This window comes from Phragmites australis, chromosome 4 (genome assembly GCF_958298935.1).
Source record: "Phragmites australis chromosome 4, lpPhrAust1.1, whole genome shotgun sequence".
Lineage (NCBI taxonomy): Eukaryota > Viridiplantae > Streptophyta > Magnoliopsida > Poales > Poaceae > Phragmites > Phragmites australis.
The window spans coordinates 36,353,691-36,376,758 of record NC_084924.1 but is presented as its reverse complement, the minus strand read 5'-3'; the positions used below and the strand labels follow the sequence as shown (position 1 = coordinate 36,376,758).

The 23,068-nt window shown below is 44.1% G+C and overlaps 2 protein-coding genes across 2 annotated transcripts; both read right to left on the bottom strand.

Moving 5' to 3' along the window:
- Positions 1-197: 197 nt before the first annotated feature.
- On the bottom strand, positions 198-4,097 carry LOC133916275 (probable protein phosphatase 2C 33). The gene is made up of 7 exons (XM_062359887.1): positions 3,576-4,097; positions 3,304-3,475; positions 3,001-3,218; positions 2,774-2,881; positions 2,560-2,685; positions 2,226-2,464; positions 198-963 (listed from the first exon to the last, which is right to left on the bottom strand). The coding sequence occupies exons 1-7, from the start codon at positions 3,783-3,785 to the stop codon at positions 741-743; spliced, it is 1,296 nt and encodes a 431-aa protein (XP_062215871.1). The 5' UTR covers positions 3,786-4,097; the 3' UTR covers positions 198-740.
- Positions 4,098-16,064: 11,967 nt separating this feature from the next.
- Positions 16,065-22,061, bottom strand: LOC133916273 (kinesin-like protein KIN-14F). The gene is made up of 19 exons (XM_062359884.1): positions 21,757-22,061; positions 21,479-21,645; positions 21,228-21,374; positions 20,838-21,080; positions 20,671-20,742; positions 20,418-20,486; positions 20,194-20,289; positions 19,941-20,051; positions 19,778-19,859; positions 19,589-19,684; positions 19,296-19,469; positions 19,111-19,217; positions 18,819-18,997; positions 18,560-18,721; positions 18,215-18,468; positions 17,955-18,118; positions 17,687-17,875; positions 17,014-17,510; positions 16,065-16,481 (listed from the first exon to the last, which is right to left on the bottom strand). The coding sequence occupies exons 1-19, from the start codon at positions 21,875-21,877 to the stop codon at positions 16,349-16,351; spliced, it is 3,063 nt and encodes a 1,020-aa protein (XP_062215868.1). The 5' UTR covers positions 21,878-22,061; the 3' UTR covers positions 16,065-16,348.
- Between the last annotated feature and the right edge of the window lie 1,007 nt (positions 22,062-23,068).

Genomic DNA, 23,068 nt, shown 5'->3' with positions numbered 1-23,068 from the left:
ATTTGGCATGATTGATGAGTTCCAAGCTTCCAGCACCACACTGAAATACGTGACCCCACCAAAAGCACACACAAAGATTGCCACATAGAAAAATAAAAAATATGCTGAGCCTAATGGATGCATTCAATCATTCTCACAGGCACACACAGCACCAGGAGAACATGTTTACAGTACTCCGTATTTTCACAATTGCACAAGGACATAAGGTTTTTCAGGAGAGCGAAGCTCATCAACATAAATGGCACACAACATAAACTGGCATCTAAGTTTGAGCATTATATACTCGCAGATGGGATCCAAAAGAGAAGTGGAAAGAAACACAACGAGAGCCAGTCCAGTCGAGCACCAAATACTGTCATAGAGTTGATCAGGGTGGAATAAAACATTAATATGTTTGGCTCCATACAAAATATATTCCAAAGTAGCAACGAGGAGACATCACGTTCTCAAACATCGCTAAGCTAGTGAATTAACTTTACATACTAAGGTTCAAAAGACTACAGACCTGAAATTCTGTCATCTACCTTCCCAGAGAACAAAAAATTTCACCTCGCTGTTGGTAGATACCAAGCTTGTTAGCATCCGATTTTGTTCAGTTCAGGCTAGACTGCAGTTAGTTTCACGAAATAATACTTGAATTCAACAGCAAATGGATTATTCTCCTCTTTTTACATGGAGCACAAAACTGAACCAGAAGACCAGTTTGCATGGACAGGGACCAGTGATTCCTATTAGCAATTTCACCTGCAAGTTGTTGAGCGGCTAGATCTTTTACCTTCCATTGCATCCTTCTTTTTCCTACAGTCTGAACAAAGATAAGGACCACCCCATGGTGTTGATGGGGCAGAGCAGCAGCCACCTACATTGTCCATCATTAAACCTTCGAATGGTTCTTGGTCCACTTGGCAGATCGCACAGCGAAATGGGGGAAAATTTGCTTTAGATGGAAGATTCCGACCCAACCTGCAAAACACATAGATGGCAAGTTAGGGCACTGTTCATTTGCAAATCAGCAACAGATCTCAACAGCCAAACAGGCAAAGTTAATTATAACAGAGGCATGTGATGATTATAGAATGGAACAGCTTAAATGAGATGCTCCTAAGAGTTGAAACGTTCTTTTTGTTTTTCATTCTAGCACTCACCGTACATGGGAACCAGGAACTTACACTGAAATACAACAAACACAGTAGGAATAGTGCCATGCAATCAAAGACTCTAGTGTGATTCAAACTAAAGGGACTACTGTAGCATACAGCCAAATATCCTAGCCCAAATATTACTGCAAGACATGCAAACTAACAAAACTGATATTCTTTTTATATATTACAAAAGTTCTGGAACTGGAACAAGCAAAAATGACACAGATGCTATAACCATAGAAGATTATCTCAAATATTCTTATAAACCATATCCAGAATGTGACAAGCAATCTATTATTAGAATACTACTTAGCCCTTTTCCCCTGGTTTGCTTTTGGTCCTCAACTAGAAAGGACTATATATTCAAGCGATGCAACATGTCACAAAAAATGTTTAAAAAGTCAATTCCTATCCAATGACGCAATGGCAGAAATAATGCCAAGGACCATAAAAACGGACAATGCCATCACGAAAGAATAGGTTGTGCTAGTGCGAGTATATACTGTGGAAATTCCCAGTACACCCGATGTCCAGATCTAATGGAACATCAAGCCATAGCTAACTAGTAGAGAACAGGCAAACTAGGATCCTAGTTTCTACGGCACTGACTCTTAAGTCCAGATATGAATTATACTTAACTAATGAGAATTTATTTCTGTAACACCAATTTCCTCAAAACAATCCTTCAACGCCAAGCACAAAGGCCTGAGCGAGACCAAAACACACTATATGATATAATCCATGAACAAATGGGTTACCTCAAAGGTTTTTCATTAAATAACAGCTACAGATAAATGAGATTTGAAAAGTCCCCTCTCTAATGCACGCAACCAGTTCATCAGCAGAGAAATACGATTAGCAGATGGGATTTATGGGACCACTTGTTCATACATCAGATCTTATATGTCATAAAACTAAACCAGGGAAATGTGATAAGCGAAGTATTGGAAATGAATCGGTGACAAGTGACAACACAAAATTCACTATATGGCATGGAAAAAAACTGCATGACTAAGAATATGTATTGAACTGCTAAAAAGGGATGCACAAAAATACGAACTGCAAGTGAAAATAAGAACATGCCTTTCTTCCAACATTGCAGATCCCTCCTCAAATAATTCTTCCACAGGATCAAATGAAGCAGATTTACCTCCAAGCTTTCCGACAGAACTATGTGATCTCCTACCAAAAAGAAGAGACCTCAACTTGTTCTGATTTTTCTTTGAAGACAATGGTGGTGGTGTTGAACAATGATCAGATGGGATGATGTCAACAACCACACATGTGGTGTCATCTTTCAATCCGCTTGTCTTCAGAGCTTGCTGTACAAGTAAGATGGATACTGATTAGATGATAGAGGCAGTCAAGCATATCGGAGAAAGCATGGGATGACGTAAGAACTCATCCACACAATCACCTTAACAACAAGCTTTGCAGCCAGTTCCGCAGGCAATCTCCGACATGCCTGAGCAGCAGTCTCTGAGGACACAGCGTCCCATATTCCATCTGATGCAATTATTAGCCTTCCACCAGTATTTGGGAGCTACAATAACCGAAAGTAAACCACATGTTAGCAAAGATATATTAGGATGAGCTAACTCCTTCCGTTTGATCAAAATTCATGATTTCACCTTCACTTGCTTGACATGTGGAATCGGCACGATAAACTCCCCGACATCAGTATCCCCAATTGATCTCGAAAGGCACAATCCACCTGGCCAGCATCGGAGAGGACCCACCTAAAAAAACAATAAACAATAATTAACGACAAAATTCACATCCAGAAGTCCTTCCAAAGCATGCAGCCGTATCCTTGAATTCTTTTTCTTCATCACAATCGCTGATCAGTGGGCATTACCTCCTGTCCACCACAGAGGTTAAGCCGGCTGACCTCCCCTCCACTCGCCGTAACACGCTCCCGCTCCTCTGCATTCTCCTCTAGCCGGTGATCCACAGTAAGCAACGAGACCTCGCCGCCCTGTGTATCCAGAATGCACCTAGAGTCTCCCACCGACGCCACAGTGACCGTGAATCCATCAACGACAACCAGGGTCGCCGTTGTCCCTGACGTTTCCCCTGCACCAATTCCCAAAGTTAACATCTTTACAGCAAGGTTTACCCGGACTCCCCAACGGCATTGCAAGGATCACCCGGTTCTCACCCTTGCGCTGGAAGTCAATGTCTGTCTTGACGAATCCCGCGACGAGCGCGCGCGGCAGCGCGTGTAGCCAGTCCTCGCGGCTGATTCCCTGCGGCACGGCGCTCATCACGTGCTCCAGCAAGTGCTCCTTGCTGAACACCGCCGCCGACACGCCATTGTGCCCGTCGAACACCTGCCAACCGCAGATCGAAAAACCAAAAAACAGGCCGTCACATCACCGAACCCGAACGAGACCAAAAAGGCAAGACAGCGAAGGGAAGAGCGAGCCGTACAGCGAAGACGGAGAAGGCGGACGAAAGGTCGCCGGGGACGCGGAGACAGTCGGGCTTGACGAGGAAGTAGTCCTCGCCGCGCTTGGCGAAGCTGGAGTGGCCGCACCGCACGAGCGGGCGCTCGGAGCTGTCGCCGCGGAGCTCGCGGCCGATCAGCGTGGCCAGAGGCAGAGCCGGTGGCAGCTTCCCCTCCCTGACGGAGCTCGCCATCGCAGCCTCTCGCCGCAGTCCTACAGATGAAGCACCCTCCCTAGAACCCGCCGAAACGGAACCATTTCTTGCCCCGGAAAGCTCGGGTCGGAGGCGACGGAGGGGAAGACTCCGAGGTGGATCTGGGATCACGCGACACGCACTCGGATTCAGAGGCAATGGCGACGCAATGCCGTCGGCGACGAGCTGGGATTTGGAGAATTCGGCGAGGGTGGTGAACAGAGAAGAGAAGGGACGAGAAATGGGGACGAGGAGTTCACGCAGCCGATCAGAGTGAGAAGTCGGAGGAGGCTGTTGTGATTTTAGCCGGGGGTGGGGGGGGGGGGGGGGGGTTGGCGCAAAATTCGCCGGTCAGTGTGGTCACTTGTCAGCCTGCTCAAACAAATCTGCTATGCGGTAGCGATTATACTCTTTATAAAAGTATTATGGTATCAAATCTTATTTATTTATTTGAAATCGAACTACTCATAATATTTTAAAGTTATCCTAACTTCAATTCTTCTAAAGATAGAGGATCTCAATTCAGCAAGCAGTAGAGCTGCGTGTGCAACCGTGCTCATTAGCTGGTAGTCAATGGTGGTTTACAGCTTTTGGATAAAGAAAAACTGTGCTTACAATGGATTTTGTTGCTGTCGAGGTCATGTTAGTATCTATACTTTTAAATGTATAACTTGGAGCCTTTGACCATACATGGCTTTGGTGTCCGGCTGTGGACCCATGTGCCGTAGTTGCAAGTCAGCATGTCCATATACAATCCTCTCTCTAAGAAAACATGTTCACATAACAATATAAGCTCTTTGCAAAATCCACTTAAGCTTTAGGTTGATTTTGTATATGTTTATGTTTATGATTGTAAAGTTGATATGAATATCTACACGCAAGGATAGTCCAACCTGTTGTATTTTAATTGGTGAACCATTAAAATGCTATTTCTCTAGTATTATGTGCATCACTCTCTCGGTTTGTGCTTTCTTATCAACATGTCTCGTGGAAATTCTCTTGTTTTTTGTGGCTGGTATAACTAGAAAAAATGTGTCAGTAGAAAACATCAAAAAAACATATTCCTAGTGTAATGGTTGTGAAAAGTTTTATTAGAAGAATTATTGTGAGCGAAGAGAGAGAAGAATTATTGTCAGTGAAGAGAAAGTATCGTGTGATTTCCTCAAAGAAAAATATGTGTAAATGACGGTTTCTCGATAGCTATGTTAGAGATGCATCAGTTGTTGGTTTGCAAATAGCTCCTGTAACAATATAATTGAAGTAGATTGCTACAATGTTAATTTAGAAATGCTAAAGGCTTTAGTAGTTGGGGAATGCTAGTTATCAACTATGTGAATTGAAAGTCTATGTTCATAACAAATCTGGTCCCTGTTAATATTGGGACCTTTAGATGCACTAGTGTCCTCAATTGTCTCGCTTTCTTGTATACGACTCAGTTTTTCAAAAGCTTACAATAAGACTAAACTCGTGAAAGTATCTCAAATGTGTTACCTGAGATTATAACTCATGTTGAAGATGTCCCTTAAAAAAAACTCGTGTTGAAGATGCATCGGCTTATATCCCTACCAGTATCTATTTTTTTAAGCAAAAGGCCGGGTAGGTACCAAATGTGTTAAGTGGAAAAGGTTAGTTTATATGTTCATATAGGTTACAAAATCAATAGTGAAATAAAACCACTCTAGATAGAAAATGGAGAGCAATGCAGGTACCTGCTTCCCCACATTTAGGCCTATCCACATTTCTTGTTTTGGTAGTAGGTCTTCACGAGGTAGGACATCTTCTCTGTCGTCGGTTCTTTCTTTACAGACAAAAATGACATGCCCCCTCCCCTCTTTCTTGTTTGGGCGGATAGGGAAGAGAACAATATGTGATATCCCATTGTTTTCATACAAACCATTTTAAAATAAGATATTTTTTAGCAAATTTGAACAGCATAGATCACAAGAATTCATATCATTAGAATATGTAAGCGCGTACATACACCCATTACCTATACAATACTAGCTCGTCTTATCCTATCTCTACTATATAAATTAGGAGTTAGTCATGTGTCGCCCCCTCCCACCTCCCATTCTCCACCCTTCAATAAAAACCCGCAAAAAAAAAAACTGCAGTCGTCCCACCTCCCACCCCATCGCTAGAAAACTGGAATGAAAAAAAAAATTACCTCCCCACCGTGACTTCCCTCCCATCTAATAAAAATCAAGAAAAAGCGGTCTCACATCTTATCCTTCCCCACCTAACCCCAACCCGCAGAGCACCACCAGTCCACAGGCCGGTGCCGCCTAGAACCCCCACCTTCCCCGCCACACCATGGCCTCATTCTTTGCCGATGAGCTCCCTCGCACCACCTCCCACCCCTTCGATGCAGATGACTACGACCTTGTGGCGGTCAGCGGTGATGACGTCAGGGGGTACAACAGATATGCCTCCTTCGTTGATGGGGCTGTCGAGGAGGTGGAGGAGGAGATTGCCGTCGAGGGCAACAGGGTCCTGATCTGCCACGTCTCTGGAGGGGACTCACCCTTGCCCCCCCCCCCCAAGTTCAAGTCCAATGACGATGATGGTCATATCCTTCCACCACCCACCGAGATGGGGCGGGAGGAGGGGATCCTCCTCCGCAAGTGGCGAAGGTGAGCACCGCTTCCGATCTGTTTGGGGGCTCTACCATTTTGGCGCCTAGCTTCTTGCGTGTGTGGGTGCTAGGGTTATGGAGCTTCGAGTTAGATCTAACATTTTGTTTTGCCCTTTTTGCCTAATTGCATCTACTTCAATCCTCACCCCATGCGCACATGTACATCGACGAGGCTGGCATCTGCGCAGTCCATCGCACCCGGAGAGGATCCATCTCTTCCCCCACCTGGTAGTCGAACGTTGCCGTCCTCCCGTGGCCACGCCGCCCTGGGCCTTCCCACCGTTCGTTGCACCATCTGGGCACGTCTTCCACTAACCCACCACCCGGACACATGCCGAGGCCTCCGTGCTCACGGGGGCACTGGACAGCTTTCAAAACCCTGCTATAAGGTCCGTTTCAAGTTTTGTTGACCGCCTAATTTCACCATTCTTTTCTCGTGGCCTATTTTTCCTTGTTGATTCATTCTGATGTGTTGTCCGCGGTTATGCTTTTTCAGCATGGAATTGTTGTTGTGTAGCAAAAGATGTATGCATTTAGTGGAAATCACAATGGTCATTACCTTGGTGACATTCATGTAAATTGGAATTGAGTCATCATGTTTTTAAATAGTTTTTTGACTGTAACTATTGTATTGTTGGTAGTTGCATTCACATATAGGAATCCTCACTACCACCTTGAATTGAGATCTAGAACTCAGTTGCCTGAGTTGGTGACTAATTGTTTTTAACTACATCAGTTTCAATCTTATTGACAACATCATGTATGTTAACATTGGAATCCTTCTTTGACCAAAGGTTCTGGATTTCAAAAGTTTGTTTTGTTCAAAGCTGGAACCTAAATCACAATCAGGACCTTCAGAATCAGCTGAAATAGCTTCAGTTGCTGCATGTGCTGCTCATTCACTGGTAATCACCACACACAAGTCATGTGAAATCAGCCTCCTCATCAGCCCCCCCCCCCCCAAATGGTTACCTTATAACGCTTTAATATCTTGCAGGTTCCATGGGGAAATAAGATCCTATGTCTTGCAGAACATACCAGGGAACCTACAGAAAATCTTGTTGGTCTCTCATTTTTTTCTATTCATTTCTCAGTGTCTTAGTTCCGTTTCTTATGCGCTTTATTTGTGCCAGTTAAAATGTTTGATCCACAAACCTACACTTGGTCAACCTTACATACTTATGGAAGGTCATCAGTATGATTGCTTTGTCTTTTTATTGTTAGAAAGCTTCTAAAGTTTTTACACATATTACGTGAAGCTTGCTTTATCTGTTTGTAAACCCGCGGTGATGTTTTTCTATTTCCTTTAGAGCTCATGTGGTGGTCAATCAGTGACTCTTGTTGGAGACACTTTAGTTGTGTTTGGCGGTGAAGGTCTGTTGAGATAACCGTAGATCCTAGACTTGACTTGTACTCCACCCAACCACATGTATAGGAGGTTGATATTGCATCCTTATAATCATGCTACGGTTGTATAAACCTGATCATGTATCATGTATATCCGGTCGGCATGTATATATATGCATAGTGGCCACCTCATTGTGGTGTGCCATTCCAATCCAATCTACTTGTAGTTCTACATGGTATTAGGGACTTTTGTGATCTAATTAGCCATGTCTTCCATTGGTAGCAGCTCACCCAGTGCCGCCCCAGCCTTCGCCATTGGCACCAAGCTCACACAAGAAAACTTTCTCTTGTGAAAGGCCCAGTTGCTTCCCGTCCTTCGGGGCAATGATCTACTAAGTTATCTCAATGGCACTGCCAAAGAGCCGCTCAAGACCATCGTAGGTGTGGATGCTGACGACAAGCCCACCACATAGGCACCCAACCTGGTGTACAAGAGGTGGCTCAAGGAGGATCAGCAGATCCTTAGTATTCTCCTGACCAACATGTCGGAGGGTGTGCTAGGTCAAGTTCTCTTCTTCGAAACCGCAAGAGAGGCAATGCTAGCCTTGGAGACCATGTTCTCCTCGCAGTTGCTTCCCCATTCAAAATGTCAAGAAGTGCAATCTCTCGGCGGTGGCATACTTCCACAAAGTCAAGGGCCTCGCTGATAATCTGGTTGCCGTCGGGCAGCCCCTCTCCCTAAGGATTTTGTAGCTTATGTCCTTGCAGGTCTTGACGTTGACTATGACCCCCTGGTGAGCTTAATGACCATGCGCACAGAACTGATCTCCGCTAGGGACATGTATGTGCACCTCCTCAGGTTCGAGCAATGCCTCGAGGCACGCGCTGCTGAGTACCTTGGCGATGACCACGCGGTGAACTACACTGCCACTGGAGGACATCAAGGTGGTGGAGGCAAGCGAGGTCGTGGCAATAAGGGCCTTAGCAATGGTGGTCATGGACGTGGCAGCCCCCACAATGGTGGCAAGAACAATCAGAGTCGTGGCAATGGTGGTGGTGGCGGTGGCAACAAACTGACCTACCAAGTCTGTAGCAAGGTCGGTCATGTCGCTATGAAGTGCCACTACCGCTTCGACTACTCCTACCAGCTCGATGATGATCGCGTCGCCAACAACGTTATCAACAACACACTTCCAATGGATCTCAGTTGGTATGCCAACATTGGAGCTACAAATCATCTTACTAATGATCTCGACAAAGTACCGCAGCAAGGAGAAGTACCGCAGCAAGGATCAGGTCCAAACCGCAAGCGGTTCAGGTATGCGTACACTTCATATTGGCCATGCAAATATTCCTACATATTCAAAAAATTTGCATCTAAAAAATATCCTTCATGTTCTTGCCATTCACCGTAATCTCCTTTTGGTCAAAAAAATTGCTTATGACAATAACGTCATGTTTGAATTTCATCCTCACTCCTTCCTTGTAAAGGATCAGGCTACAAAGGCAGTCTTGCTTAAAGGTTGATGTGAGGGGGGCCTCTACTCCATGGATGTAGCTTCGGCCAAACGAGTTCTTCAAGCATCTAGGGTGTCGTCAGATTGGTGGCATTGCTGTCTTGGTCATGCCACTCTTCAAATAGTTCAGTGTGTCATTCGTCAGTTTGATCTTTCATGTTCATCTATCAATAAACATGTGTGTGACGCTTGCCAACAAGCTAAGAGTCATCAATTACAATTTGCGTCTTCCAATAATGTAGCATCTACTCCTCTTGAACTTATTTATTCCGATGTTTGGGGGCCTGCTCGTTCTTCAGTTGGCGGCTACAAATATTATGTCAGTTTTATTGATGCTTATAGTCGATTTACTTAGCTCTATCTCTTGAGACGCAAATCTGATGTGTTCAATGTGTTTCTTCAATTTCAAAAGCATGTTGAGCGCCTTCTTAATAGGAAGATCATTACTGTTCAATCTAATTGGGGTGGGGAGTATCATTGTCTTAATGCCTTTTTCCATGATCTCGACATTTCCCATCATGTCTCTCGTCCACACACCCACTAACAAAACAGATTTGCTAAATGTAAACATAGGCACATTATAGAAATAGGGTTAATCCTCCTTGCTCACTCCTCCCTTCCTCTTCGGTATTGGAGTGATGCCTTTTCTACTACCTGCTTTCTTATAAACCGCCTCCCTAGTCGCATTATCAATAATGAAACTCCCCTCACACGCCTCAAAGGTGCCTCACCTGACTATCATATTCTCCGCACCTTTGGTTGTGCATGTTGGCTCATTTATGCCCATATAATGCTCACAAACTTGAGTTAGGCTCGCTACATAGTTGCAGGCTCGCTCGCTCCATTCTTACGCTCGCTGGCTGGTGAGGCAGAGTTGGTATGGCACTGGCTGGCTGCTAATGGTCACTCAGGATCTACTATGCGTGATACGCCAACGACGAAGCAAACATTGTGTCTTTATTGGTATAGTAACCTTCACAAAGGTTACAAATGTTTACACGTGCCCACATGACGTGTCTACATCTCACGAGATTTTATCTTAGATGGGGACATTTATCTTTTTTCTCCCAATGTGGATGGTACATCTCATTATACACCTCTTGACGTGACCTCTATCTTGCTTGCATATCCTATTTTGCCTGGCCAATATGAGTATATTGCTTCTTGTCCAGCAGCTAATCCTGATGCAAGTCTCCCTAGCTCTCCTGGAGATGGTCCTGGTGCCCCCCGTGATCAACGTCCCCAGCGTCATGCAGCTGCTACATGGCGTTGTTCACGCCAGGGTTCCTGGGGCTGATGCCACCATAGCCCAAGAAGCCACTCCCGCTGCTCCTGCATCATCTAATCATGTGGCTCATGAGCCAACTACCAGCGTGTCTCCTGAGGAAGCCATGGGCCTTCTCGTCGCCCACGCCATAGCTCTTGGCTCCCCTGTGCAGCCTAACGCCCACGATGCGGTTGGCACAGCTCACGCTCCAGAGCCAGCTCCTGCAGCGCCCCTGCTGGACACCACATGCTTACCCAGGCCAAGTATGGCATTTGATAGCCCAAGAAGCACACTGATGGCACCATTGCTTACTTGGCCGCTCTTGTACAAGCGCCAACATGTCTCTCGGATGCTGCTAAACATCCTAAATGGCGGCAGGCCATTGATGCTGAATATGGCACATTGATGCACAACCACACTTGGTGTTTGGTTCCTCGTCATCCAGGTGTCAACATCATCGACTCCAAATGGGTACACAAAATCAAGCGGAAAGCATATGACAGTGTGGAGCGCTACAAGGCACAACTAGTTGCTAAGGGATTCAAGCCTACAAAGCATATGAACAGACGTTTAGTCCAGTTATCAAGCCTACCACCATTCGCCTTATACTTTCTATTGTAGTTTCACATGGCTGGGATATTAAGCAACGTGATGTGCAGAATGCTTTTCTTCATGGATTCCTTGATGAAGAGGTATACATGCGTCAACCACCTGGTTATGTTGACCCTTTCAAGCCACATCATCTTTGCAAGTTGGAGAAGTCATTATATGGTCTTAAACAGACTCCTCGTGCATGGTTTTCTCGCTTAAGCACCAAACTTCAACAACTTGGCTTTATTGCCTCCAAGGCCAACACCTCTTTGTTTATCTACAACACATCACGAGCTATCATATATTTCTTGGTATATGTGGATGACATTATAGTTGTGAGGTCATGTCCGAGTGCGACTATTTCGCTTGTCAAGTCTCTCCAATAGGATTTTCAATTAAAGATCTTGGTGTCTTGCACTTCTTCTTGGGCATTGAGGTGATACATGATCATGATGGGCTTCTTCTTTCTCAATGAAAGTATGTCACTGATCTACTCCAGCGCGCCAACATGACACTTTGCAAGCCGACTGCCACACCAATGAGCCCTACCAAACGGTTCTTGAAGTAAGGGGGGATACACTATCAACTAAGGATGCCACACGATTCAGGAGTATTGTAGGAGGTCTTCAATACCTCATCTTCACGCGATCGGACATCTCCTTCTCGGTAAATAAAATCTGTCAGTTTATGCATTCCCCTACCTCTCTACACTTGTCGGCAGTCAAGAGAGTACTTCGGTATCTCAAATCCACGGACACAGTTGGTTTACACATTCAGAAGTCAGTTTCAATGCTTGTGAGAGCGTTTTCGGATGTAGATTGGGCTGGAAGTATTGATGACAGAAGATCAACTGCGCGGGTATGCAATTTATTTGGGTTCGAATTTGATATCATGGAATGCCAATAAACAAGCCACCGTTAGTACAGAGTCTAAGTATAAAGCCCTAGCTAATGCCACAACAGAGGTGATTTGGGTTCAGTCTATGCTCAAAGAGCTTGGCATCTTCCAACACCGACCTCCATCATTGTGGTGTGATAACTTGGGAGAAACTTACCTCTCAGCAAACCCTATGTTCCATGCACGTACCAAACACATTGAGATTGACTATCATTTTATACGTTTACGCGTTGCTCAAGGTTTGCTTGAGATAAGATTCATCTCATCTAAGGATCAACTGCCCGACATATTCACAAAGCCATTGGCAGTGCAATCATTTGAGAGATTGCGACACAATCTAAATCTCATTAAGCGAGGTTCAGATTGAGGGGGGCTGTTGAGATAATCGTAGATCCTAGACTTGACTTGTACTCCACCCAACCACATGTATAGGAAGTTGCGATTGTATCCCTGTAATCACGCTACGGTTGTATAAACCTGATCATGTACCATGCATAGCTTGTCGGTGTGTGTATATATATATATATATATATATATATATATGCATACTGGCCACCTCATTGTGGTGTGCCATTCCAATCCAATCTACTTGTATTTCTACAAGGTCATGGGAGATCTCTTCTGAATGACCTGCACATACTTGATCTCGAGACCATGACATGGGATGAATTTGAGACCAGGCATGTAAGTTCTATGAAGAAAGTTTGCTTTCAGTTGGTTAAGTGACAATAGCAATTGTTTTAGTAAAAGGGATTGGATTTTTATGGTCCCTATTAGATGGGTATTCTCACTTCTAGGCCTTTTTGCTCATGTTGATCTTGTTTTCTTTTATATAACCGCGGAGACCCAAAATAGAACTGATGTGAGGATGCTATTGCATAATTCTCTTGCAGTTGGTAATTACATTTGGTCTAGGGCATGAAATCAAACATGTGGTAAATTGCATTAACTTGCTCTGCTTTGAGGTGCAGGATTGATATCTGACTGTTTTAAAATTATGCCGTTGCTCTCTAGAGGCACTCCCCCTTCTCCAAGGTCAGAGCATGCTGCTACTTGCTATGCAGAGAGGTATCTTTTGATATTTGGCAGGGGGGTCTCATTCTTACATGTTTCAGTGGCCTACATCTCCTTGACATGCAGACGGTGAGAATTGATTCTTTTTTCTAAACCTGGTATTTGCTCCTTTTGGAGGTCCAAATCAATCACTTGGATGTTACAGATGGAATGGTCAAGACCAGGGCAGCAAGGTATTACCCCACATGCACATTTACGTCGATGAGGCTGGCAGCCGTGCAGTCCATCGCACCTGGTGAGGATCCATCTCTCCCCCCCCCCCCCATCAGATTCGATCTAGTCAAAAGTCGCCGTCCTCCCATGGCTGCCCTGTCCTGGGCCTTCCTACCATTCGCTGCACCACCTGGGCACGTCTTCCGCTAACTTGCTGCCCGGACGCGTGCCAAGGTCATCGCACTCACGGGGGCGCTGGACGAGACCAACATCGTCTTGGTCTTCCGCCCTCCATCGTCACGCTCGACGCCCCGATAGGGATGCGGCTCCCAACACCCTGTTCACCGTCCTCATCGGGCCACTAGCTCCTCTCGCCTCGTGGACATCGCCCTGCACCAGCCTGACACGTCGGCCCCCGATGCGCCGCCACATGCCCTATCATTTTTTTTTTTGCAATGTGGATTCCATGTGCACGCATTATTGAAAAGTTCCATCTTGCGTTGTAATATTATTGAACTTATTTTGCTAGACACTGCATATGCACACTTCATTACATGGTATTGAGCAGCAGACTTTTTAAATTTCAATACCATATTGATTGTAAGAGTTAATATCACATTACATATTTGGAGGAGATAAGCCATTGACATATATCTCTAGGATCTTATTGTGGAGATGCTATTTTTGTTATATTCATATGAATCAAGTATTATATTTAGCATCATGTTTGTTTTCTTCGTATGGGAAGTCAAACAATATTGTGTGCGAGATTTATAAACCATTGCAATATGAATACTAGATTTAAGATCCGTTGTAACACATCGACATTATACTAGTCTCGTTTTAAGAGACAAGCTCTAATCTTATATGCCCCAAGCTTCCAGTTAGATTTAGATCCGGGGTCAGAAAAGAAAAGCTGTGGCACCTTAATTTTCCTCTTGATTTCTGGAGGAGCGCACATGCATCCACATGCACGGTTTATGTTTGCAAACGATGCTACACGTAGCACGTCTGCCGCAACGATTGCTTCGCTAAGCTAAACTAGAGGAGAGAATCACTAACCCCTTGACTAAGGTGTCCGACGTAATGATCATCAGCGATACCAGACAACATCCTTAATCTGAAAATACATACAAGCCTGTGATAAAAAGGTAACTTTACAATAAAGTTAAAAAAGGAAAGAAAAAAATAGGAAAGGAAAGCTAGGCCTCCTTTCCAGTTGTGCGGTGCATTTTGTGCTGTGGGGGTCACCTTTTCTCTCCCCGTTCGGCCGCTCCCCCAGCTCAAACTGTGTGAGTTGGCTTAGGCTGGCACCATGGGTTTTGTATTGCAGGCTTGCGGCCTGTCGCCGGCATCTGCCTCGCTTGGATACGAGGACACCAAGGAACTCGGAGTCTCGGACTAGCTTGTCTATACGAGCACTACGAACCGGGACACGGGAAACGTCTTCGCGCTACCGGCGCCGGTCACATTGGGTGTGGGGTGGGCGGTGCGCTGTGCCGCCGTGTCGTGCTTCGGTACATTGTGCAGCACACACCGCGGTCGCGTGGTAGGATAGCTTAGCAAAGCGGTTGCATTTCACTGCAAGGCCGCCCTCCATACTTGCATAGAAGCGACTTCTTGGCTGTTGCAGGGCCCGCGGCGCCGGCGGCGAAAGCAGCGATAGACGAGCAGGAACAGAGCTTTCTTTTTTTTTTTTAAGGGAAGGTAAGGATTTTATTTGTTCATGCCATGAACACAACCATCCACAAAGTTTGGAGGGGATAGACATAGATGGCGACCAACATCTACAGAAGAGGCATGCTTCGCTAAGTTATGCGCATCCGCGTTTGACAGTTGACACCCTACCTTCACGACGAAAAGAACAAACTGTAAAGTCCTTGGCCTTTGATTTGATTTCGATCATGACGAGCAGGAACAGAGCTGTGGGCACTATTCGTCGTCCATGTTGCTGGGCTAAGAGGAAGCAACCACCCACGCCTCCACGGGTTGGTGCCGAGGCCCAACTAGTGAAGACGATCCGGGCTATTAATAGCAGATTCGAATGGGCCTATACTTCATGGTGAGCTTCTCTCTCTCTCTCTCTCTGTTTTTTTTTTTTTATTCTGGGCACGGCTATTGGTGTTTCCTTTCAGCAGGATTACAGAATGAGCTTCTTCCTCTCAAAGTTTTGGCTTCTGTTCTTCGAGTAGATGTTAATATGTTATGCTTATACTGCATTTTTTTTCTTCTAGTAGTGCAAAATCTGTATTTGTTATACCTTTGCAAATTCGTTCTGCTGAAACCAAACCGAATGGAAAACACGCACAAAATTCCAGTTACACATTCTCATTGCCCGAGAATATGCAAGTTGAGCAACACATACAATTCTGACCAATTCCACTCAGAAATGCATGGGACGACGTGTAAGTTTACAGTGATGCTCCAAAGCAATAACCAAATGTGTGGACTGTGGAGTATCCCCACAGCAGATAAACAGAAAAATTGTATGTTCAGGTTCATCTCGTCTCTTAGCAGGCATTGCAACCCTACAGCAAAGCCATATTTCAGGTTGCTTTGCACTGTTAGTTACGTAAAATTTGAATGCAAATTAGGGTGTTGGCTGTACTTCACATTAACTGAAACAAACCTATATCACCAGAAACTACTATTATGAACTTCATGGAGAGTAGGCCCATGTAAATCATATGTTGATTGAAAAGAATTGCAAGCAAAGCAAAAGTGACACTCAATAGGATGCTCGATAGCAATAACTGAAGCACATTGCAAAGAGCCTTTATAAAAAGATAAAGGTGGTCGACTAGAGAAATTAGGCACCAGCTTTTGATTGATCAATTTCCTTTCTTTTCATTATATGTTATGAACAAGATACAAAGAATTACAAAGAAGTCAACAAAGTTTGATAGGCCAATAAAAAAAAGGTTAATGGCCTCACACACCAGTTGTTGAGATCACAACTCACCACACTGACAAAATCAATTGGGTTTATTGTCACTCATTGCTGTACTCGAGAACAACCTCGCAATCCCTGATGACAAACACTGAAAGAAAGACAGAAATGCACACGATCATTGCAAGAGTCCTACTTTGTACCTTGTCTTCCATTTGATGAAAGCCTTCTGCTATCGCTTCTGCTTAAAGGTTGCCTAACAGATCTGTTTGAACCGTTGGTGTCTTTTCTTGACGCTGATGGTATTTGAGAATGAATTGGTGTCCTGATGTGTAAATGCACGGGACAAAAGAATTAGTCTTTCAAGTGACAGAAGTCGTGAATATATGTCTACCTTAGTCTGTTCCTTGATTTTTCTCTCATTTTCCAAAACATTTCAAATTAAGGAAACTTATAAGAACAAAAGATGTTTAGACAAAAAAGATACATAGTAGTATATGTACTCCATGCTAACAATTTTTCAGACATCCAGTAACCCTGTGATTAACCTTAGCAAACAGCATTCTTCAAATTATTGTGATCCACATTCATGAATGGAATGCTTCACCGCTTCAATTCAAATTAAGCAGGAGGCAAACTGTATCGTCCATAACTGAAATTAAGGTAATGTGCCGCCCATGCAAAATGTTGAAGTCATAATTCATAAAACGCTGCAAAGTTTCAAGAAATAGCTCAATAGTGATTTAAATCTACTGTGACGAGTGGTTAGGTGTGTTCTGTTTTCCATAGTGCCAGAAAAGGTAATACACAATTTTATTTGCTGCAACATAGATGTTGTTAATGTCAAAAGCAGTTACCTGGAATTTGAGCTGTCTCTTATCTTCGTTTGCGGTTTCTTAACCTTCGACCCGCTCTCACTAATTGAGTTATTCATGCTTTGGACATAGAGCTGCCATTGTGCATCTGATTCTGAGGAATCACTTGTGGCCATATCAATGTCATCAGAATCATCAGTATTTGTAGAGTAAAATCGAGGCCTTTGGTGTTCAATCTCACGGTCATCCTTTTGTCTTGTGTTATTTCTCTGGTACTGCTTCTCCCTCATACCTGAATGATATCTCTGGTAAAAGAAGTCAGGTAAAGCTGCGCTGTCCCCCTCCCAATCACCAATCGAGTTATTGTTGTTCAGTACAACCTTATCCATCCAGTCCCCACCAACTGCTACCCTTTCATCTCCCATCTGAAAATTCACCCTCAAATTGCTATCTGGCCATGAAGGAGAATCATTTGATGTTAATAAATCCTGGATATCAAAGCTTGGTTTCTTTTGCCGCAATGTAGGATTGGCTCTAACCTGAAAAAAAAATCACACATGATTCATGATCGTACAAAAATATTGAAGAATCATATGGCAGCTGAAATGGCAAGAGTGCATGATCATAATTCACTATGCCATGTATCTTTGATTACCGAACAATTTGGATTGCAAAGGGTACATGGTCATAATAGAGAAGTTCAGAACACTGTTACCTCTATGTTTCCAACATCCTCCATTGGTTGTCTGAAGTTAGTTTGGCTAGACAGTAAATCAGAACTACCCTGTCGCCTATTTGAAAAACCAGGCGCAAGCATCTTCATGTTAAATGCCTCAGAGTCACGACTCATGTTTTGCTCCAGTCCGGAATCTTTTGCTGCTAATGCTGATTTAAGTCGAGCAATCTGAGCATGAGCAGAGGATGTAAATAGCTTGTAAAGGCAGTACAAAAGATGACAGAGTAACATATTAGCAGAAATAAACCTGCTCTTTAAGCTCTTTAACTTCACCGGATTCTTTATTTAGTCGAGCAGCACCAAGTTCAACAGTTGACACACGCTCGGCAAACTTCAAGGTGCTGATAGTTTCTCCTACAGCATCACTCTCTGGGCTTATATGAACAAACATCAAGGTTTTTGCCTGACCTCCTGTGATATATCGATATAGTCCAATTAAAAAGGAATGCTCACTATACTCAGCTGCCAGCACCAGTGCATGAAGAAATTGCAAGAGAGTTATCTTACCAAGTGAATCTTGGAGAAGTTGTGTTAATTTACTATTCCTGTAAGGTACATGCACATTCTTTTGGGCAAGCGAAGCAATTACATCCCCTAAGGCTGACAATGATTTGTTTATATGCTGTGCTTCTTTTAACCTGTCTCCAGTGACCTCTGACTTATCAACCCGTTCACTGCCTGCAAGATCAACTAAATGCATGCAACCATGAAGAATGGTCCCTGATGTCAGATCCCTTCCCTGAACATGAACAGTTAGACAACTGCAAGGTTGCAAGAATACTGCATTACTTTCCATTGTTATGTTAAAATAACTTGAAGTGATTTGATTACACATAAAGGTTGCAAAGTTACCTGTGGGAACGACTGCTCCTGTCATTTAGTGCTGTGGCACCGACAGCACGATTCTTGTGCCCAACATTCATCAATTCCATTACATCCATTGTTGACGCCACACGGACAAGGCTTGCATCTGGCACATTAAGCCCATTCTGAGAGTTATTCCTTATCTCTAATGTATATATTTGTTAAGGAAATCAGTTTCCTGTGGCGGCGTAATATAACATAAAAGAAACTGGCACAATTTGACGGAAATATAATTGCAGTAGGATATCTTTTGTTTAGACCATCATTGACAAGGAGATCCCTGACTTGCTCGTTGTAAATCTCGATCATTTGCACAGCAATATCGTACATGAAGGTTCTTTTCCTTTGTTCGGCAAGCTTAAATAGATCGCTAAGTGCCCGATAGTTGACACCTTGGGTTTGCTCAGTCATGTTCTTGGGCCCACTCTACATAAAACCATCAGACAACGCTAACATAATACATGATAGTATTGTTTAGGACCTCTCTTAATTGATGTTAGTAACTCGTATTGGCCAGATTATTAGTGTGTATTACTCACCATTGTGTATGTTTTCCCTGATCCAGTTTGGCCATATGCGAAGATACAAACATTGTATCCATCAAGAACCGAGCGAATAAGGGGTTGAGTATCTAAGAACACCTCATCTGCACAACGGAAAACTATGTGGATTCTCTTCCATTTCAGATATAAAAAAGAAGACAGAAAGGGACAAGGTAGAAAACCTTGTGTTGCTGATGGGCCAAAAACCTTATTGAAGCCAAAAGTTTTTCGTCCTTCCTTTCCAGACTTTGAAGGAGTGACAATGGTTATGTTTCCCTCATCGATGGAACCCACAGTGGAAGGACTTGCTTGTCCAGGTAAAAAGGGTCGTACCCTACAATATACCCTGATACTGCCTATAGACAAGAGACATAAAAATTAAGACCGCACATTTTCCTCTCTTTTTTAAAGCGCCAAATATTTCCAAATTCGTGCTCGCATCTCCAAGCTTGAATGTCCAATGTAACAAGCGCACCTTTAAGATCCTGCACCTGATTGTATAGCTTTCTATTTTCTTCAAGAACTTTGTGATAACCTGAAGCAGCATGAGCTAGGCTAAACAGGTGCCTTCCTGAAATAATTTTTTTGCAAGTGTGTATTCCTTATCAATTTTTGTTTAAAGTAGTCAATGAATCACCAGAACTCCAGAAGACATTCATATTACCAAGAATGTTGAGGTCCTCAGAATACTTCATTTGCATAAACTCCATACCCGCTTTTGTAGTTATCAGGTCAGCCTTAAGTTCCTAGAGACAACAATACAACCATGAACGGTTATGTAACCACTAACAAGATATTAGGGAAGAAAACGAACACTGAAAAGTTACCTCAACATTCTTTGACTGTTGTTGGAGAATTGAATGTTGCTTGAGTGCCACTTCTCTAGATGCTTCCCTTTTTGTTTGTTTATGTTTACAGTACATCTCTGTTGTATCCATCTATAGACGAGAATATCAAAGAAACTTTCGGATGTAGGCTAAAACAGTGGTATAGTTATCCTAACTATATTTGTGAGAGCAGGAGTAACTTGGTAAAGAAAAACAATTCAAGCATCTTAAATAAGAGTGATTTACAACTTGCCTTTCTCTCACTAGGATTAGGAGTGATGTCAACAAGAACCATTGATTTCGAAAAGGATTTGGTGCTGTCGATACCATTTTTAAGAGCCGCTTTGATCTGTCCCAATGTATGGAAACTTTGATTATTATTTTACCAATTGCACGCTCAGCATATTGCCATATGTCAGTATGCAGAAGGATTTCAAAAGCAAAAGATAAGAAATGGACAAATGATATCAAACATACCAATTCATTTTGGCTGTTTAGACGATTCTCGAATTCTTCGACAAGTTTGCTCAACATGGACTCCAAGAGCTGCATACAAACAACAGCATAAGAACTCCATGGAACCAGTAAGCTCACCAAGAGCTGCATACAAACAACAGCATAAGAACTCCATGGAACCAGTAAGCTCACGAAAAATAGGGAACCGATCAGAATATACCACCATTGAACCTGTAAATAGCTTACAAAATAATGGGGAAGCAGATTGGCCTACCTGCGGAACTTCATCCGGCCTCTTGTCAGACAAAACGGCACTAACCAACATTTTTAGCGGGCGCGACGTCGACTGTTTGGAGACACATTCATCAAGAACCAACAGTTTAACCAGATTGTATCTAGAAAGAGAAGGACGCAGCTTCAAAGTTAGAACGTGGAGCTAACCATGTCACCGGAATCAAGATGAGCCTCGGCATTGAATCCAGCCTCCTCATAGGGAACTTCGCCCTCATTCATCGATTGGCACCTCCGGAACGGCTCGGAGTTCTTCCTCACGAAGGGCTTGCCGGAAGCCGACGGCTTCAGAGTCCCCCCGTACTTCCACGGCCCGGTGCCACCGCATTGCTTCCAGTCACCGTACGACTTCAGTGCGAGCACGCAGTTCACCACCCTGGCGCTCTTCCCTCCCTGCACCCAGAAAGGCAAAAAGGCGCATCAAGGTCACAGGCTCCTCGTCCTCGAGAGAGTGTGTTGAAAGCAACGATGCGCATCAAGTTGTTGCAGTTGCAAGCAAAGCCAGGTGGTGGCACCCCACCCACTCGCTCCGACACGAACCTGCTCCAAATCGGAGGCCTCAAAGCACGGCAGGCCGATCTCCTGCGTCGCCACTAGGAAGTTGCGCACGTTCTCGAAGTACTGGAACGCCGACAGAGCCGGGCCGTCGGGCTGCAGCACGGAGTCCGCCGCCGTGTTCACGACCACCTGCAAGTGCGCGCGTAGCACAAGGACACCATCAAACCACAGTTGCAACCGCAGCAGCAGCAATGGAAGCGAAACAAATTGACGAACACAACGAGAGCGCTTGCCTTCGGGACGGCTCCCGGGTGGACCCGGTTGAGCGCGCCGCAGAGGATCTGGCCGTTGCGGAGGCCGAGGCGGAACTCCTCCTCGGACGGCTCCTCCGGGAGGTCGCGCGCGGCGACCGCCCCGATCGTGCGGCGCAGCCACCCCGCCGCCTCGTTCCGCCTCGCAGCTGCACCAACCAACCAGAGCAAACAAAATTCAGAAACGCCGTGACGCCTGAGAGAGCCAGCCGAGGCCGCGAAACCGAAACGAACACAAGCGAGGGGCGCGCGAGCTGCACCGGCTTCCTCCGCCCTGCGGGAGGCGAGGTCGCGGTCGCTGAGGCGGCACCCGTGCTGCCGCAGCACGTCCTCCACCACGGCGGCCGCGGAGAGCGAGAGGATCGCCGCCGCCTCTGTCATTCCCACCCCGCTGCGCTGCGCTGCTACGCTCGGCTGGTTTGGTTTGAAATGTACGGTGGAATTAGGCTGTTGCGGAGTCCATTAACGGGCGCTGCGGCGTCCTGCTTGCGAGGTGGTTTTGTGGGGGTGGTTATAATGGAGGGGGAGGAAAGGTGGGAGGTTTGTGCGCTGCTCCCTCGCTCGCTTTTCTTTCGGCTGTTTCAGGTTTAAAAATTGTGGTTAGTAAGGTGGATTTTTTTTTTGCTCCTTTACTTTTCTTTCTTTGTTTTCGCCGCTCGGCGGTTTTGTTTGAGTAAAAGCGCACTATGACATGACTCCCGAGCTCCAACCTCAGGTCGCGGGGCTGATTAGTTACCATTAATCATCAGGGCCGACCCGGGCCTAAAAATCCAGGGTCCCATCCATCCTACTACCTCCATTTTTAAATAAACGTCATTTTAGAAATTTTATTTTATTTTTAAACAAATGTCATTTTAGATTTTTAAGTGGTGTTTTATTAGTGTTTATATTAAAGCTATTGAAAAGTAGAGTTTCAATTTAATGAGTGTGGTGGGTTAGTGACTTATATGTCATTGCTTGGATATTGGAAAAATCGAGAACGGTAAACATGTCATGTATGAAAGGATTTATTGTAACTTTGTTTTATGTGCTGAAGGCTAAAATGACATCTAAAAGAGAACGTAGGTAATATGTATTAGTGGTGTATTAGTCTTTGGTTATGGTTAATTACTTTTATATGTTAAGCTAACTTTTAAGGTTAATTACTTTTTAGTTATTGTTAATATGGTAAACACTTCATTAACAAATAGATTTAAAGAACTCCAAGCATTTAAAAGTATATTTAAGTTTTTTCTGAGCTCGACAACTATAAAATTATTGGATTATATTAAATTGAAAGATTGATGCGCTAATTTATAAATACTTGATTCATATGATGTTAAATTAAATGATCTAATGTCTAAGTTAAAGGTCATACAATTGACTTTGTTAGATAGGCCAATATCTTTATGAATATTTTTGAGTATGTCAAAGAAACAAATTATTATCATAATTTTTTATTGTTTATCAAATCTGATTTATTGTGCCTATGACTTTGGCGTCAGCTGAAAAAGTTTTTCAAAGTTGAAATTATTAAGAACTATTTAAGGTCCACAATGTCTCAAGAAAGATTAAATGGTTTTATAACTTTAT

Bases quoted from the DNA above. Each gene is read 5' to 3' on its own strand.
- LOC133916273 (XM_062359884.1), bottom strand. From the start codon at position 21,877: ATGACAGAGGCGGCGGCGATCCTCTCGCTCTCCGCGGCCGCCGTGGTG. The intron at 20,743-20,837 runs GTTAGCTCCACG...GTCTCCAAACAG, and splicing joins ATCTTGATTCCGGTGACATG to TCGACGTCGCGCCCGCTAAA. The intron at 18,119-18,214 runs GTAAGATAACTC...GATATATCACAG, and splicing joins ACTTCTCCAAGATTCACTTG to GAGGTCAGGCAAAAACCTTG.
- LOC133916275 (XM_062359887.1), bottom strand. From the start codon at position 3,785: ATGGCGAGCTCCGTCAGGGAGGGGAAGCTGCCACCGGCTCTGCCTCTG. The intron at 3,219-3,303 runs GTGAGAACCGGG...GAATTGGTGCAG, and splicing joins CATTGACTTCCAGCGCAAGG to GGGAAACGTCAGGGACAACG. The intron at 2,882-3,000 runs GTAATGCCCACT...TTGTTTTTTTAG, and splicing joins ACCTCTGTGGTGGACAGGAG to GTGGGTCCTCTCCGATGCTG.